This window comes from Phocoena sinus, chromosome 1 (genome assembly GCF_008692025.1).
Source record: "Phocoena sinus isolate mPhoSin1 chromosome 1, mPhoSin1.pri, whole genome shotgun sequence".
Taxonomy (NCBI): domain Eukaryota; kingdom Metazoa; phylum Chordata; class Mammalia; order Artiodactyla; family Phocoenidae; genus Phocoena; species Phocoena sinus.
The window spans coordinates 142,613,756-142,630,330 of record NC_045763.1 but is presented as its reverse complement, the minus strand read 5'-3'; the positions used below and the strand labels follow the sequence as shown (position 1 = coordinate 142,630,330).

The 16,575-nt window shown below is 36.8% G+C and overlaps 1 protein-coding gene across 7 annotated transcripts in view; it reads right to left on the bottom strand.

The window, feature by feature from the left end:
- Positions 1-16,575, bottom strand: part of PLA2G4A (phospholipase A2 group IVA) — a 167,985-nt gene that overhangs the window by 129,900 nt on the left and 21,510 nt on the right. For 6 of the 7 annotated variants that reach the window (XR_004351653.1, XM_032644442.1, XM_032644478.1 and 3 more), the window contains one exon: positions 5,800-5,902. The exons of the other annotated variant lie outside the window; for it this stretch is intronic. Coding sequence is in view for 4 of the 6 variants with exons in the window: in XM_032644442.1 (XP_032500333.1) it covers positions 5,800-5,832 (33 nt within the window). In the remaining 2 variants the exon portion in view is untranslated. The remainder of the gene's footprint in view (positions 1-5,799; positions 5,903-16,575) is intronic. 7 annotated transcript variants of the gene reach the window in all.

Here is a 16,575-nt window from a genome sequence, read left to right as displayed (position 1 = left end):
GAAAATTATAAGACACTGATGAAAGAAATTGAAGATGATACAAATAGATGGAGAGATATACCATGTTCTTGGATTGGAAGAATCAACATTGTGAAAATGACTCTACTACCCAAAGCAATCTACAGATTCAATGCAATCCCTATCAAACTACCAATGGCATTTTTCACAGAACTAGAACAAAAAATTTCACTATTTGTATAGAAACACAAAAGACCCCGAATAGCCAAAGCAATCTTGAGAACGAAAAACAGAGCTGGAGGTATCAGGCTCCCTGACTTCAGACTATACTACAAAGCTACAGTCATCAAGACAGTATGCTACTGGCACAAAAACAGAAAGATAGATCAATGGAACAGGACAGAAAGCCCAGAGATAAACCCACACACATATAGTCACCTTATCTTTGATAAAGGAGGCAGGAATGTACAGTGGAGAAAGGACAGCCTCTTCAATAAGTGGTGCTGGGAAAACTGGACAGGTACATGTAAAAGCATGAGATTAGATCACTCCCTAACACCATACACAAAAATAAACTAAAAATGGATTAAAGACCTAAATGTAAGGCCAGAAACTATCAAACTCTTAGAGGAAAACATAGGCAGAAGACTCTATGACATAAATCACAGCAAGATCCTTTTTGACCCACTTCCTAGAGAAATGGAAATAAAAGCAAAAATAAACAAATGGGACCTAATGAAACTTAAAAGCTTTTGCACAGCAAAGGAAACCATAAACAAGACGAAAAGACAACCCTCAGAATGGAAGAAAATAATTGCAAATGAAGCAAGTGACAAAGGATTAATCTCCAAAATTTATAAGCAGCTCATGCAGCTCAATAACAGAAAAACAAACAACCCAATTCAAAAATGGGCAGAAGATCTAAATAGACATTTCTCCAAAGAAGATATACAGACTGCCAACAAACACATGAAAGAATGCTCAACATCATTAATCATTAGAGAAATGCAAATCAAAACTACAATGAGATATCATCTCACACCAGTCAGAATGGCCATGATCAAAAGATCTAGAAACAATAATGCTGGAGAGGGTGTGGAGAAAAGGGAACACTCTTGCACTGCTGGTGGGAATGTGAACTGGTACAGCCACTATGGAGAACAGTATGGAGGTTCCTTAAAAAAACTACAAATAAAACTATCATATGACCCAGCAATCCCACTACTGGGCATATACCCTGAGATAACCATAATTCAAAAAGAGTCATGTACCAAAATGTTCATTGCAGCTCTATTTACAATAGCCAGGAGTTGGAAACAACCTTAGTGTCCATCATCGGATGAATGGATAAAGAAGATGTAGCACATATATACAATGGAATATTACTCAGCCATACAAAGAAATGAAATTGAGCTATTTGTAATGAGGTGGATGGACCTAGAGTCTATCATACAGAGTGAAGTAAGTCAGCAAGAGAGAGACAAATACCATATGCTAACACATATATATGGAATTTAAGAAAAAAAATGTCATGAAGAACCTGGGGGTAAGAGAGGAATAAAGATACAGACCTACTAGAGAATGGACTTGAGGATATGGGGAGCGGGAGGGGTAAGCTGTGACAGAGTGAGAGAGTGGCATGGACATATATACACTACCAAACGTAAGGTAGATAGCTAGTGGGAAGCAGCCGCATAGCACAGGGAGATCAGCTCGGTGCTTTGTGACCGCCTGGAGAGGTGGGATAGGGAAGGTGGGAGGGAGGGAGATGCAAGAGGGAAGAGACATGGGAACATATGTATATGTATAACTGATTCACTTTGTTATAAAGCAGAAACTAACACACCATTGTAAAGCAATTATACTCCAATAAAGATGTAAAAAAAAATGCTTGTGTACACAATGATTTATTATTTATAAAAGCCCCGTGGAACAGACACAGCAGGTACTACTCATACTTCATATGAAGCAGCTAAAAGTCAGTTTAAGTGCTCAAGAGCACGTAACTAAAGTCTGGAACTACCACTAAAACACTAGTTCTTTGATTACCTACACCAGTGTTTTTCTCCCCCACCCTGTGACCATAATAATCTAGAATAATAGCTTCCTACTTTTTTGGTAACATTTCCAGTCATCCTACAATGACCTTTTTCAAATATCCCTGTATTTTAGCAGGCAGTCATGCTCACATACCCAGGTGGTTGACCTCAGTGTGGACAAGAACTCAGTTTTCCGTGGATGCGGGACAGTGGCCCTCCATTGCTAATTGGTGGTGGGAAGAGCTCTAGATTTTTTTTCACTCCAGGGAAGTGACTCATCTTTTCAGAGTAAAAAGATGGAAATTTTTATAAGTATTTTATATTTGATCTATCTTTGCAAGATTGATATCTTCCTGGTCCAAAAGAACTTCAGTAGATTCTGAAGACACAAATACACAAATACCCTTCAGGATGGAAAGTACCTCAGAACAACTCTAGACATATGGGAACTGCATTGTGCCCTATATATATTACTCCATTTTCTCCTACATTCTTAAAAGCTGGCACCATTGGAAACAAGAGAACTTGCTGCATCAGCCCACATGATTCTCCAACATGTCTCTGCATTACAGGTGTGGTGAGGGTGAGTCCAATCTTCACCGCCTTGAGGCAGCCAAAACTGTGTCGACCTGTCTGGCACCCTTCATTACTAGTAAGTTGGCTTAGTTTTCCCCATCTTTCCCTTGTAATAAAAGTATTCTCAGTTATATATTTTGAAAAGTATCCTTCTGTGGTAACTAGGGCAGGAAATTTTGTCACTAGAAAAATTTACACACACACATGCACAGTTTTTTTTTTTCACACACACACAGCAAAAACAAGCATGAATGAAAGTATAAAGCTCTTAGGACCCTCTCATTGAAAAGGGCTATACACCGGAACGCTAAATGATTGTTCAATTCTGATGCTGGAGAAGGTCAAGAAAAATGTGTTACAGATATGTGGTTTTAGCATGCTTCATCATATTAAGATGCCACATAGGTAATTATTATGGCCTAAATATTTGTCTATAGTTAACCAAACTTGCAAGAAAAGGTGACAGAAATGAGTCTTAAAACATCCAGATGCAATTTGGTTTTAAACATGCTCTGCCGTGTTAAAAAAAGGAACTAAATGGCCTGTTAATACGGCCATCTGACATGAGACATGTGAGGCCTGCATAGCAGTTAGTAATAAGGCCTGGTCATATTAGACAGAAAAGTGAAGGTCATTTGAAATAATAATTTCTTTGAAATGTGTTATGCTCCAGCCATAACGAAATTCTTTCATTTCCTTACAACATGTACTTTCTCACCTCCAGACTACTTCACATATGCTTTTCCCAATCCAGAAAAGTCATTTTCTCTCCCTTCACCTAACTTCTACTATACCTTCAGGTCTGTGCTTCCATGTCACTTCCTTTAGGAATTCCAGAAGGATTCCTGTTATTAGTTATTCATGTTGTATATTCCCAGAGTAATCTTCATTGTTCCTATCAGAGCCCTTAAAGTTATTATAAATTATTTTTCTGCTAGACATAAGCTCAGTTCAAGGATTATTTTGATTTCCCAGTGCCTACTGACAGGGAGTAGTACATAATGGGCATTCAATAAATGGTGATAAGTGCTCAGAAAAAAATATTAAAATAGATTTGGAGATAAACTGAATTGAAAGTATAAATGTTAAGATTTAGAATTATTATCGGTCTTTATCTCAAGCTCAGGGCTATACACCTTAATCTTATCTTCCTTCTCAGTTTCAAGTGCCAGATTTCATGTTAAGGTTTAAGAATGAACACTTTGATTGAATTCTCTGAGTTATAGAAATTATCCATCTCTCTTGAGGTGGTAGGGTAAGAAAAAACTAATCTGCACCTACCCTCAATGTTAAAATTCATCTACAGAACACCATAACGGTGGAAGGAAAACTGGAATTATTCACTGATAACAGGAATGTGTAAGTTGAAAATCTAAAAAAACTTCAAACTATTAGAATTAATAAAGAAATTCTGTAAGTTCACTGGATCTATAAAAAACACTTGTATTTCCATGTAAATACATTAGCTTTTTAATTTCTAGTGAAACATTAGTTTAACATTAGTTTCATGATTGTAAATAGATTGGAAGATTCAATATTACTATCATGTCATCTCTCCCCTAATCCATCTACAGAATAATTTCAGTATTAATAAAAATCCCAGCATTTGTGTGTGTGTGTGTGTATGTGTGTGTGTGTGTATATTGACAAATTGATTTCAAAACCTGTATGGAAGTGCAGAGGCCTAAGAAAAGCCAAGACAATCTTGAAGAAGAAAAAGTTGGAGGATTCACACTACCATATATAAAGACACATTTCAAAGCTATAGACATTAAGATAGATTGGTACTGGGGCAAACAAAGACTAATAGACCAATAGAAAAGAAAAGAAACCAAGCCACACATATATGATTGCCTGATATTTAGCAAAGGTACCATTGCCATTCGGTGAGGACATGAGGGTTATCAGTAGACTAGATAAATAGTTTGTGGTATACTGTATCAGATAATGAGATACTACAAGGCAATGTAGAAGTGTGGAATTCTGCTACTCACAATAACATGAATGAATCTCGCAGACAAAATGTTGAATGCAGGCATCTACATGAGGGTCAAGAACAGGAAACCTGATCTTTGGTAATAGAAGACAAATATTGGTTAGTTTTGTGGAGTTTATTGACTGGAAGGGACATGAATAACTCTTCTAGGGTACTTATAATGTGTATTTTTATCTGTATGATGGTTTCATGTAAAAATCCATCAAGCTGAACAATTAAAATTTATGCACTTTATATATGCTATGCCTCAGTTTAAAAAAGGAGTCAAACATTAAGAGAAGCTTGCAAAAAAAAAAAAAACTTTTAAGGAGTTTTAAGAAGAGGAGAATGACCAACAGAGATGGGGACGGGGGAGGGGACCTGAAGAATCCATTTGATTCAGCACCAAAGAGGCCCTTGATGAGACCTTTCCATAAAGTGGAAAACCTGAGTCCAGTTTTCAATGATTCAAGCTGTGAATGGAAGAAAGAACTACAAAAAGTTATAGTACATTAATCCTTGCTATCCAAGCAGGGAAAGAAAGAGGATGGCAGCTCGAAAGGGCTGTAGGGTAAGAGAAGAGTGTTTCATTCTGAATAAAAATAAGGCTTTGTATTATTCCTTAACATCCATAAAAACTATTTCTAGTCCATATAAATCTAACTGGATCTCAAGTGTTAAATTCAGCAAAGAAATTTTTCTCCTCTGCTTTTTTGATCAGAAGAAAGAGTGTACACTTCCAACGGAGTTTGGAAAATTACATACCAAAATTTGAATTATTCAACTTTTTATTAAAAATTGTCCACCTATAGAAGAGTTCACTTAAATACATCTAACTATGGGAGAGTTTACAAAATTAATTACTCTGAAAATGCACACCAAAATATAGCCCTTAACTCAATAATTATTTTATCTTCTCTCTGTCAATTCATGTGAAGTGTGCAGGCTGATAATTGCTGAGTGAAAACTACACTTTTTACTGTTCCATGAATGTTCAATACTGTTACATATATTTTGGTATTTTTTCCCTCCAAGTCCCTCTTTTCTGTAAACTTACAGTGATAAAAAGAGGAGATGAGTTACTTTTATTACAGATTCTACCTTATTTGAAACACACTAAGTTCATATGATTTTCATAAAAAGTCCAAGGTTTTTCATAGTTTTATACTTTACTAGCCACATCAGCAATACTCATGCACAAAAGTATGTCTGCCCCCTCCCAGAAGAATATATAAACAGTAAATGACTTACTATAATGTGCTGATAAGGATCTATAAATGACATGTTGATTTCAATTACAGGAAATCTCTTCACACTTCAAAAGTCTTCTCTGGCACTCTAGCTTCTTTAAAACCTACAAAATAAACAATCCTTATCGTTAAGCCTTCTCTTGGATGTATTCCCAAGATTTAGATGATAATGGGTGTGAACCTTAGGAAGTAAAACTCTATCCAAGGGGACCAGTTAGACTGAGCTCCTTAATTGTTTATATGCATGGGTATACTCACATAATTTAGGAAAGGATAAACATTCTGATAGTACTTCTTAATTTCCATATTTCTTGTTCAAATTTATTCTGTGAGTAATTATTGGGAAACTCCAGGATTTTTTTTTTTTGCATTTGCCAAGTATTTCATGAGAAATATATTGAAATTACAGAAAATTAAAATTGTTTTTGTACTATTTATAATTAAAAAACCACATGCCGCTGTTTGTTTTCTTAACTGGCTCAGTATTACACAAATTCACAATAAAAAAGGAACATTTTTCACTTTAGGTATTTGTTAAGAATTTTAAAAACATATTCATGTTAAATTTCAATTTTAATGCTGATGTTTTAAAAGAAATGTTTGCTCATTCTGAAGTACCAGTTTAACTTGAAAGCAGCTAAATGAAATATTAAACAATTAGAAACAGTGCTGTACAAAATGATGGAAACAAGCAAAAAGTGGAACTAGAGAATGGAAACAAGCAAAAAGTGGAACTAGAGAATAACCTGAGACCTGATCTCTGGAAAGGAGCTAACTATAGAAGGTGAGGCGCAATGAATTTAGAATATAGTGTTCCAAGCGGGAAATTTGAGGAACTGAGAGAAGACAAGTGGCTGGTGAATGGTGAGCAAGAGTGAAAATGGCTTATGATGAGTTTGGAAATAATAGTCATGGACAGATCATGTAGAGCCTTGTAGGCAACTGTTCGCTAGATATAGCTCACCCACTCTCCAGGACACAGCTTAAATGTCACCTTGACAGAGAAGCCTTCCATGACCTTCAGAATATGTTTGGTCTGCCTGTTACTGGTTCCATTTATACCTTGTACTTCTCTTTCAAGCCTTTCATTCCACTTATACAATGTCTGCCTTTCCTGAGAGAATTAAAGATGCATAAATTTGGTGACCACATTTATCTTGTTCAAAGAGTTATCCATCCCTACTGCCTAGCGCTATGCCTAAAAATATAGTAGGTTCAGGATAAATATTTGTTGGATAGATGGGTGGATGGATGGATGGATATTACATTATGTCAGGTTTACGTACGAAGGAAATTCACAGACTAGCACTGACACTCTCTTCTGATGTCTCTCTTTTTCACTCCTAACTATCCTTAACGTCAAAGGATGTTAAATATCACTCTCCAATTTAAAAAAAAAAAAAAAGCAGAATAAGTGAAATTCCAGAAGGTGTAAGACTAGTACTCAAAATGTTTAGAGGAAGTTTGTTACTGGCGCCCAAAGTTTGGTGTCAGCAACTTTATTTCCTCTTCTCATTTCTAGCAACTCCATTCATAACCCCTGTGTTTACCACCCAACTATTCACCACTACTACTGTCACTACCATATCCTGCATCAAGACCTGGATAGAGGCTCTCTATATATTAAAGCCAAAAGTGGGAAGCATGTGTACAACAGCTAACTGCCCAGGTCTATTAGGTTAGAAACTACAAGGCAAATAGATATTTAAAAACATTGCTCATGGCACTTTATCCTAGAGCAACATCCTTTTGTTCTTTAAATCTATTCAGGGATATCTCTTTTCCTACCTTACTAAGCTTAAAAATAAAAACAAGAATGGAAAATAACTGAGCTGATACAGAGTCTGAACATTGTAGGGGAAGACTCCATAGAGCAAGCAGAGGAAAGTCACTAAAACAAACAAATAAACAGCAACAGTAACCTTCCCAGAGAAAGGATCAGAATCCATGAGTTGCTATAATATATAATCTAAAATATCCAGTTTTCAGCAACAACAACCACTAAAAACAAAAACAGGAAATTGTGACCTCATGAGCCACACACAGGAAAAAAAGCAGTCAATAATAACTATCTCTGAAGGACCCCAGATTATGAACTTAAGAAATATTTCACAGCGTCTGTTATACGTTCACAGAACTAAAGGAAAGCATGAATTAAAGGAAAGTATGTTGCAATAACATATCAAATAGAAAATAGCAATAAAGAAATACAGACATTAGAAAAATAGCCAAATGGAAAATCTGGAGTTAAAACATAACTGAGGACTTCCCTGGTAGCACAGTGGTTAAGAATCTGCCTGCCAATGCAGGAGACACAGGTTTGAGCCTTGGGTGGGGAAGATCCCAAATGCCACGGAGCAACTAAGTCCATACACCACAACTACTGAGCCTGTGCTCTAAAGCCCACGAGACACAACTACTGAGCCCGTGTACTACAACTACTGAAGCCCATGCGCCTAGAGCCCGTGCTCTGCAACAAGAGAAGCCACTGCAATGAGAAGCTCACACACCGCAATGAAGAGTAGCCCCCGCTGGCCTCAACTAGAGAAAGCTCACACGCAGCAACAAAGACCCAACACAGCCAAAAAATAATAATAATAATTAATTAATTTTAAAAATAACTGAAAAATTTATTAGAGAGGATAAACAGATGTGAGCTTGTAGAAGAATCAGTGAATTGAAAGGTGCCTCAATAGAGATTATTCAATCTGAAGAACAGAAAAATAAAATTAAAATAATGAAGAAAAATGAACACAGCCTCAAAGACTGGGGACAACATCAACTACACTAATGTATATGCAAGTGGAATCTCAGAGGGGAGAGAAAAAAAGGAAAGAAGAAATATTTGAAGAAATAATGGCTGAAAATTTCCCAAATTTGATTAAAAACATGTTGAAAAGCTCAACCAGTTCCAAGTGGGAAAAATACAAAGAGATCCAAACCTAGACATATTCTATCTGTTGAGTTCTATCTGTTGAGAATCCAAGACAAAAATAAAATCTTGGAAGTTACAGAAGCAAAAAGGTTCATCATGTACAAGGTAACCAAAATAAGATTAATAGATGACTTCTCATCAATGGAGCTTGAAGGCAATTGGATGACATATTCAAAGTGCTGAAAGAATAAAACTGTCAACCAAGGATACTATATCCAATAAAATTATCCTTCAAGAAAAGAAGAAAAAAAAAAGACATTCCTACATCAATACAGACTGAGATAATATTTTTTGCTAGGAGATATGCATTACAAGAAATAGTGGAAAACATTCAGGTTGAAAGGAAGTGACACCAGATAGTAACTCAAATCCACACAAAGAAATAGAGAGCACTGATAAAGGTAAGTATATAGAAAATTTTAAATGATGGTATAAATACATATATTTTTTCTCTTCTCTTAACTGATTTAGAAGTCAATTACATAAAATAATAATAAAATTGTGTTGTTGGACTTAAAGATGTAATATATATGAAAATAATAGTACAAAAGGGGGAAGAAATTGGGGCTATAACAGAGTAAGGAAAGAACACAAGATGGTAATTGAATCCATAGGAAGAAAGAAATTGTAAATAAATACATCAATATAAAATATTTTATAAATACAATTTTTCTCTTTTCTTCTTAATCTTCTTTAAAAGAAATGGAATATGTAAAGCAATAAATTACAATACTGTATTGTTGGGTTTACAACATATATAGAATTAATATATATGATAATAATAGCACAAAGGAGTGGGGAGGGATTGGAACTATGTTAGAGCAGAGTTTCTATATTTTACTGGAATTAAGTTATTATTTGCATAAAGTAGATTGTAATAAATTAAGGTGCACCTAGAAATAATTCCTAGAGTAACCACTAGGAAAATCACTCAAAAATATAGTTAAAACATCAACAAAGGAACTAAAATGGTCTGCTAGAAGATACCAACTTAACACAAGGAACAGAGGAGCAAAAAAAGCAATGAGACATATAGAAAACAGAAAGCAAAATGGCAGAGGGAAATCCAATCATAACTATAATATAGTAGTCCCTTCTTATCTGCTGTTTCCCTTTCCAAAGTTTCAGTTACCTGTGGTCAACTGAAGTCCAAAAATATTAAGTGGAAAATTCCAGAAATAAACAATTCATAAGTTTAAAATTTTGCACTGTTCTGAGTAACATGATGAAATCTCATAATATCCTGCTCCATCCCACCCGAAACATGAATCATCCCTTTGTCCAAAGTATTCTACCCATTAGCCACTTAGTAGCCATCCTGGTTATAAAACTGACTGTTGCAGTATCTCAGTGTTTGAATTCAAGTAACCCTTATTTCACTTAATAATGGTCCCAAAGCACAAGAGTAGTGATGCTGGCAATTCGGATATGCCAAAGAGAAACTGTAAAGTGCTTCCTATAAATGAAAAGGTGAATGTTCTCAACTTAAGGAAAGAAAAAAAATTGTATGCTGAGGGTGCTAGGATCTACAGTAAGAAGGAATCTTTTATCTGTGAAACTGAAGAAGAAAAAAGAAATCCGTGCTAGTTTTGCTGTCACACCTCAAACTGCAAACGTTACTGCTACAGTGCAGATAGGTGCTTAGCTAAGGTGGAAAAGGTATTAAATTTGTACCATAAAATACTTTGAGAGAGACCAAATTCATATAACTCTCATTACATATATTGCTATAATTGTTCTATTTTATTATTAATTATTGTTGGTAAACTCTTACTGTGCCTAATTTATAAATTAAACTTTATCATAGGTATGAATAAGAAAAAACATAATATATGTAGGATACAGCATATCTGAGATTTCAGGCATCCACCAAGAGTCTTGGGACATAACCACTGCAGATAACTATAATATTAAATGTGAATGAATTTTACCCTCCAATCAAAAGGCAGAGGTTGTCAGGCTCGATAAAATCTAATACATACAAAAGACTAATAAAATCCAAATAAGGTTTATAGTTTAGTTAATATCATTCTACCAATGTCAGTTTCCTGGTTTTGATAATGAACTATGGCCATTCAAGATATTATATTTGGGAAATCTGGGTAAAGAATATATGGAAGTTTTTTTGCAATTTTTCTTTGATGTGGACCATTTTTTTAAAGTCTTTATTAAATTTCTTACAATATTGCTTCTGTTTTGTGTTTTGGTTTTTTGGCTGTGAGGCATGTGGGATCTCAGCTCACTGACCAGAGGTCAAACCCACACCCCCCACATTGGAAGGCAAAGTCTTAACCACTGGACCGCCAGGGAAGTTCCATATTTTTGCAATTCCTTACCTTAAATTATTTCAAAATAAAAAATTAGTTTAAAAGTCCAATACACAAGGATAGATGTAATTTATATGAACAATTTTCATTCCAAAGTTATGTTCAAAAGAAGTAACAAAGGAGTCATATGGGAAAATTATTGGGTAAGGTTCACTTTCTTCAGAATAAAATCATTGGTCATTATTGCCAGACAGTGATGACATTTTCAGTCCCAGTTACAAATAGGCACCCATTCATCCTTTTTCCCCCTAAACTGTTAATAGTAACAGTAGGTATTTTAGGTTCTGTGAAATTAAGGCATTTCTGTCCACCTAGCCACATTAAATACCAGGAAAATATCTTCCCCCAAACAACTAGCTTAGCCTGGAAACATTATTGCAACTAATTTGCATAACCACTATCATGAATGATGTATCATGAATGATATCATGAATGAATACTCATAAAACAGCAGTTTTGGGTTTTTTTGTTTTTTATAACTAAGCTGAATAACAGTCTTTGTGAGTATACAGTCTTTTAAGTCTGAAGCAAGAGATATGAAGCTCATAATTTCTTTTTTTTTCCTTGGCTGCCCTGTAATTAGAAACTTCCAGAACACTAATGAAAGGGAAATGCAGATACACTTTTCAACACACACTTGCCTGTGCAATGCAACTGTTGACTTTCAGTGAATGCTTCATATTGTGTGGTCTGTCCAAAACCCTGTTAGTCACGTTATCAGGGCAAGATGGACTTCTCTGGGAAAGGTGAAAAAAAAACCAAAAAGACAAAAAAAAAAACACAGACTAGAGTGTTTTGTCATTCTCTTTCCCTGCCTAGAGTTACAGGACAACGGGAAAATAAGAGGTTATCACAAGTATACCACAGAGATATTGCAGGTTTGGTTCCAGACCACCACAACAAAGCAAATATCTCAATAAACCAAGTCGCAAAAATTTTTTGGTTTTCCAGTGCATTTAAAAGTTATGTTTAGGGCTTCCCTGGTGGCGCAGTGGTTGAGAGTCCGCCTGCCAATGCAGGGGACACGGGTTCGTGCCCCGGTCCGGGAGGATCCCGCATGCCGTGGGGCGGCTGGGCCCGTGAGCCATGGCTGCTGAGCCTGCGCGTCCGGAGCCTGTGCTCCGCAACGGGAGAGGCCACAACAGTGAGAGGCCCGCGTACCGCAAAAAAAAAAAAAAAAAAAAGTTATGTTTACATTGTAATGTAGTCTACTGAGTGTGCAGTAGCATTGTATCCAAAAGAACAATGTACAAACCTTAATTTAAAATACTTTATGGCTAACCATCATCTCAGCCTTTAGCGAATAATAATCTTTTGCTGGTGGAGGGTCTGGCCTCGATGTTGATGGCTGCTGGATGGTGGTTTCTGAAGGTTGGGGTGACTATGGCAATTTCTTTTTTGTGTGTGTAGCAATTTCTTAAAATGAGACAACGATGAAGTTTACTGCATCAATTGACTCTTCTTTACAAGAAGAATTTCTCTGTGGCATGCAATGCTGTTTGAGAACATTTTACCCACAGTATAACTTCTTTCAAAATTGGAGTCAAGGGACCTCCCTGGTGGTCCAGTGGTTAAGAATCAGCCTTCCAGTGCAGGGGACATGGGTTCGATCCCTGGTTGGGGAACTAAGATCCCACATGCCGTGGGGCCACCAAGCCCATGCACTGCAACTACTAAGCACGCAGGCCACAACTAGAAAGCCCATGCACCACAACTACAGAGCCTGCATGCTGCAACTACTGAGCCTGCGTGCCACAACTAAGACCCGACACAGCCCCCTCCAAAAAATTAAATATTAAAACAAAACGAAATTTGAGTCAATCCTCTCAAACCCTGCTACTGCTTTATCAACTAAGTTTATGTAATGTTTTAAACTTTTTACTGTCATTTCAACAATCTTCACAGCATCTTCACCAGGAGTAGATTCAATCTCAAGAAACCACTTTCTTTGCTCATCCATAAGAAGCAACTCCTCATCCTTGCAAGTTTTATCATGAGATTGCCGAAATTCAGTCACATCTTCAGGCTCCACTTCTAATTCTAGTTCTCCTGTTATTTCCAACACATCTGCAGTTACTTCCTCCATTGAAATCTTGAACTCCTAAAAGTCATCCATGAAGGTTAGAATCAACTTCTTATAAACTTCCTTTAATGTTGATATTGTGACCTCTTCCCATGAATCACAAATGTTCTTCATGGAATCTAGAATGGTGAATCCTTTCCAGAAAGTTTTCCATTGCCTTTGCCCAGATCAATCAGAGGAATCACTATCTATGGCAGCTATAGCCTTACAAAAATGTATACTTCTTAAAGAATAAGACTTGAAAGTCAAATGAATTGATGTTGTGTCAACAGGCATAAAAACAACATTAATTTCATTGCACATCTCTGTCAGAGCTCTTGGGTGACCACGTGCATTGTCAGTGAGAAGTAGTAATATTTTGAAAGGCATCCTTTTTTTGAGAAGTAGGTCTCAACAATAGGCTTAAAATATTCAGTAAATCATGTTCTAAACAGATATGCTGTCACACAGGCTTTGTGTTTCCATTTATAGAGTACAGGCAGAGTAGATTCAGCATAATTCTTAACGGCCCTGAGATTTTCAGAATGGTAAGTGAGCACTGGCTTCAACTTAAAGTCACCAGATGCATTAGCCCCTAACAATAAAATCAGCCTATCCTTTGAAACTTTGAAGCCAGGCATTGACTTCTCCTCCCTAGCTATGAAAATCCTAGATAGCATCTTCCTCCATTTTAATGTTGTTTCACCTCCATTGAAAATCAGTTGTTTGGTGTAGCCACCTTCATTAATGATCTCAGCTAGATAACCTGCTGCAGCTTCTACATCAGCATTTGCTGCTTCACCTTGCACTTTGACGTTTTAGAGATGGCTTCTTTCCTGAAACCTCATGAAACAACGTCTGCTAGACTCAGACTTTTCTTCTGCAACTTTCTTACTTCTCTCAGTCTTCATAGACTTGAAGAGAGTTAGAGCCTTGCTCAGGATTAGGGTTTGGCTGAAGGAAATGTGGCTGGTTGGATCTTCTATCCATTCCACTAAAACTTTCTCCATATCAGCAATAAGGCTGTTTCACTTTCTTATCATTCATGTGTTCACTAGAGTAGCATTTTAATTTCCTCAAGAACTTTTCCTTTGCCATTTACAACTTAGCTAACTGTTTGGTACAAGAGGCCTAGCTTTTGACTGATCTCAACTTTCAACATGCCTTCCTCACTAAGTTTAAACTTATTTCCAGTTTTTGATTTAAAATGAGAGACACATGGCTTTTCCTTTCACCTGAACATTTAAAGACCACTGTAGGGTTATTAATTGGCCTAATTTCAATATTGTTGTGTCTTAGGGAATAGGAAGGCCTGAAGAGAGGGAGAGAGATGGGAAACAGATAATGGATGGAGCATCAGAACACAAACAACATTGACCAGTTAAGTTTGCTGTCTTATCTGGGCGCAGTTCATGGAGCCCCAAAACAATTACGATTGTTTCTTTACCTATAAAATAGGGGAAATGGTCCCCACACCTCACAGAGGCAGTGAGAGGATGAAATGAGAAAAACTATGTCAATTATTAAGCATAGTACCTAGTGGGCCATAAATATACAAAATTATCATTTGTTATTGTTTTTTAGGAAACTGATGCTTTCCCCCAAATTCCTGAGACTTATTTGGTTCTATGGAGATTTCTAAGAAATTCAAGTAGGTAAATTTGTTGAGCACATTTTATAAAGACTGTGTACTTTATCATATTCAACAATGAGTTTTAATAGAGATTAAAAAGTCCTGCTGTTTCTGATCCATTAAATTATATATATATGGCTCTGATTTATCTGCTTCAAAATTCAAAGCTTTCTCCATTATTCTGGATATAGAAGAATGTTCTAAAAGCGTGAAGGCATGAAGTGCATTATTGTTTCCATCATCATCATTCATATATACCAAGGCATTACTAAAGTTACTAGGGCATTAATAAAGTTTTAAATTCTTAAACCTAGGCTAAGCAAAGAGTCTGTTATCATCCACAGGCACAGAGGAATGAAGAAACAATAAGAATTAAGTACATGAGCTGCTTTATATTAGAACTGTCTCTCAGGCTGTACCCTAAGTTTAATACAGAAAACCTGTTAAGAGAACTGCCCTGTTCCCAAGGAAATAGACAAGCATGCCACCAGATATAAAGGAACAGATTAATGAACTGGGTCTATTTCTCAAGCCAGGAACCCAAGAGTATGGTACATGACTCTCAGGTCCCACAGTGAGACGCCTGGTCCCTCACTGATGGCCATCCACACTATTCCTTTTGAATTGAATTTTTCTACTCTGCTTTTATTCCTAGGTCACTGACACTGCTTCTTCATCTCTCAAATTTGTATTATTGAAAGTTCATTATTTAACCTGACAAATATATATGGAATATCTACTGGAGTTTCAGAGCAGAGAAAGATTCAACTGGTTTAAAATAAACAAGGCTTGCTAGAAAAGGCAAATACCTGAGCTGATATTTGAAACCACAAAAGGGCCTAGATGTCTAGAAATGGAGGTAGAAACATGCGCTCTAGGAAAAGGCCATGAGCAGCAAGCTGCAGCCACAGTGGAGATGCCCCATCGCATCTCAGGCTCTCACCGGTGCCACCCAGCCACCCAAAACCCTCCTTACCTCTCTCCCACATACCTTTTTTTTTTGGCCGCGCTGCGTGCGACCTGTGGGATTTTAGTTCCTGGACCAGGAATCGAACCCAGATCTTGGCAGTGAAAGCGCAGAGTCCTAACCACTGGACCACCAGGGAACTCCCTCCCCCACACACCTTCTGTGCAGGATAGTCTCTTCCTGTCCTTCAGGATTCTGTATAAACTCACTCTCTGAAGTAAACCATCTCTTTATCTACATGGTTAGGGCCCTTATATTTCTCCTTGATATCTCCTACCGCAGTGTTATGTACTCTATCACCATTATTTAGAGGGTATGTCTCCTCTAGCTGTGAACAACAAGACGGAAGTTCTGTCTCCTTCTCCCTGTATTCTTGTTGGGCCCCAAGTGATCACCCAATTACCATTTACTAAAGGATGAATCAACAAACTTGGAATGTATATGGATTACTGGGGAAAGCTGATTAGACCACAGATGAGGTTTTGGGTTGAGAAATAATCAAGGGGAAGTAGAGCGTAATTATAGAACCTGGAATGACAAGCTGGAAGATATCTCAGCAACTACTAATCTGAATGCTTAATTTCAAAAGTTCACATTATGCATTTCCCAGATGCCAGTGTTATTGCGCTAAGTGATTTATATACGCCGTCTTGTTTTGTCTTCGTAATAAGAGAGGGATTATTATTGCTATTTTAGAGATAAAGCATGAGTGATTTGTCTAAAAATCACTGAGAACTCAAACTGAGGCAGATGGTCCCCCTTACTCACACTTTACAAGGAATATTGTCTCCCAGAAAGACTAAGCAACGTTCCCCTGGGTGACAAACGTTGAGTTGGCCCTAGAATCCTGACC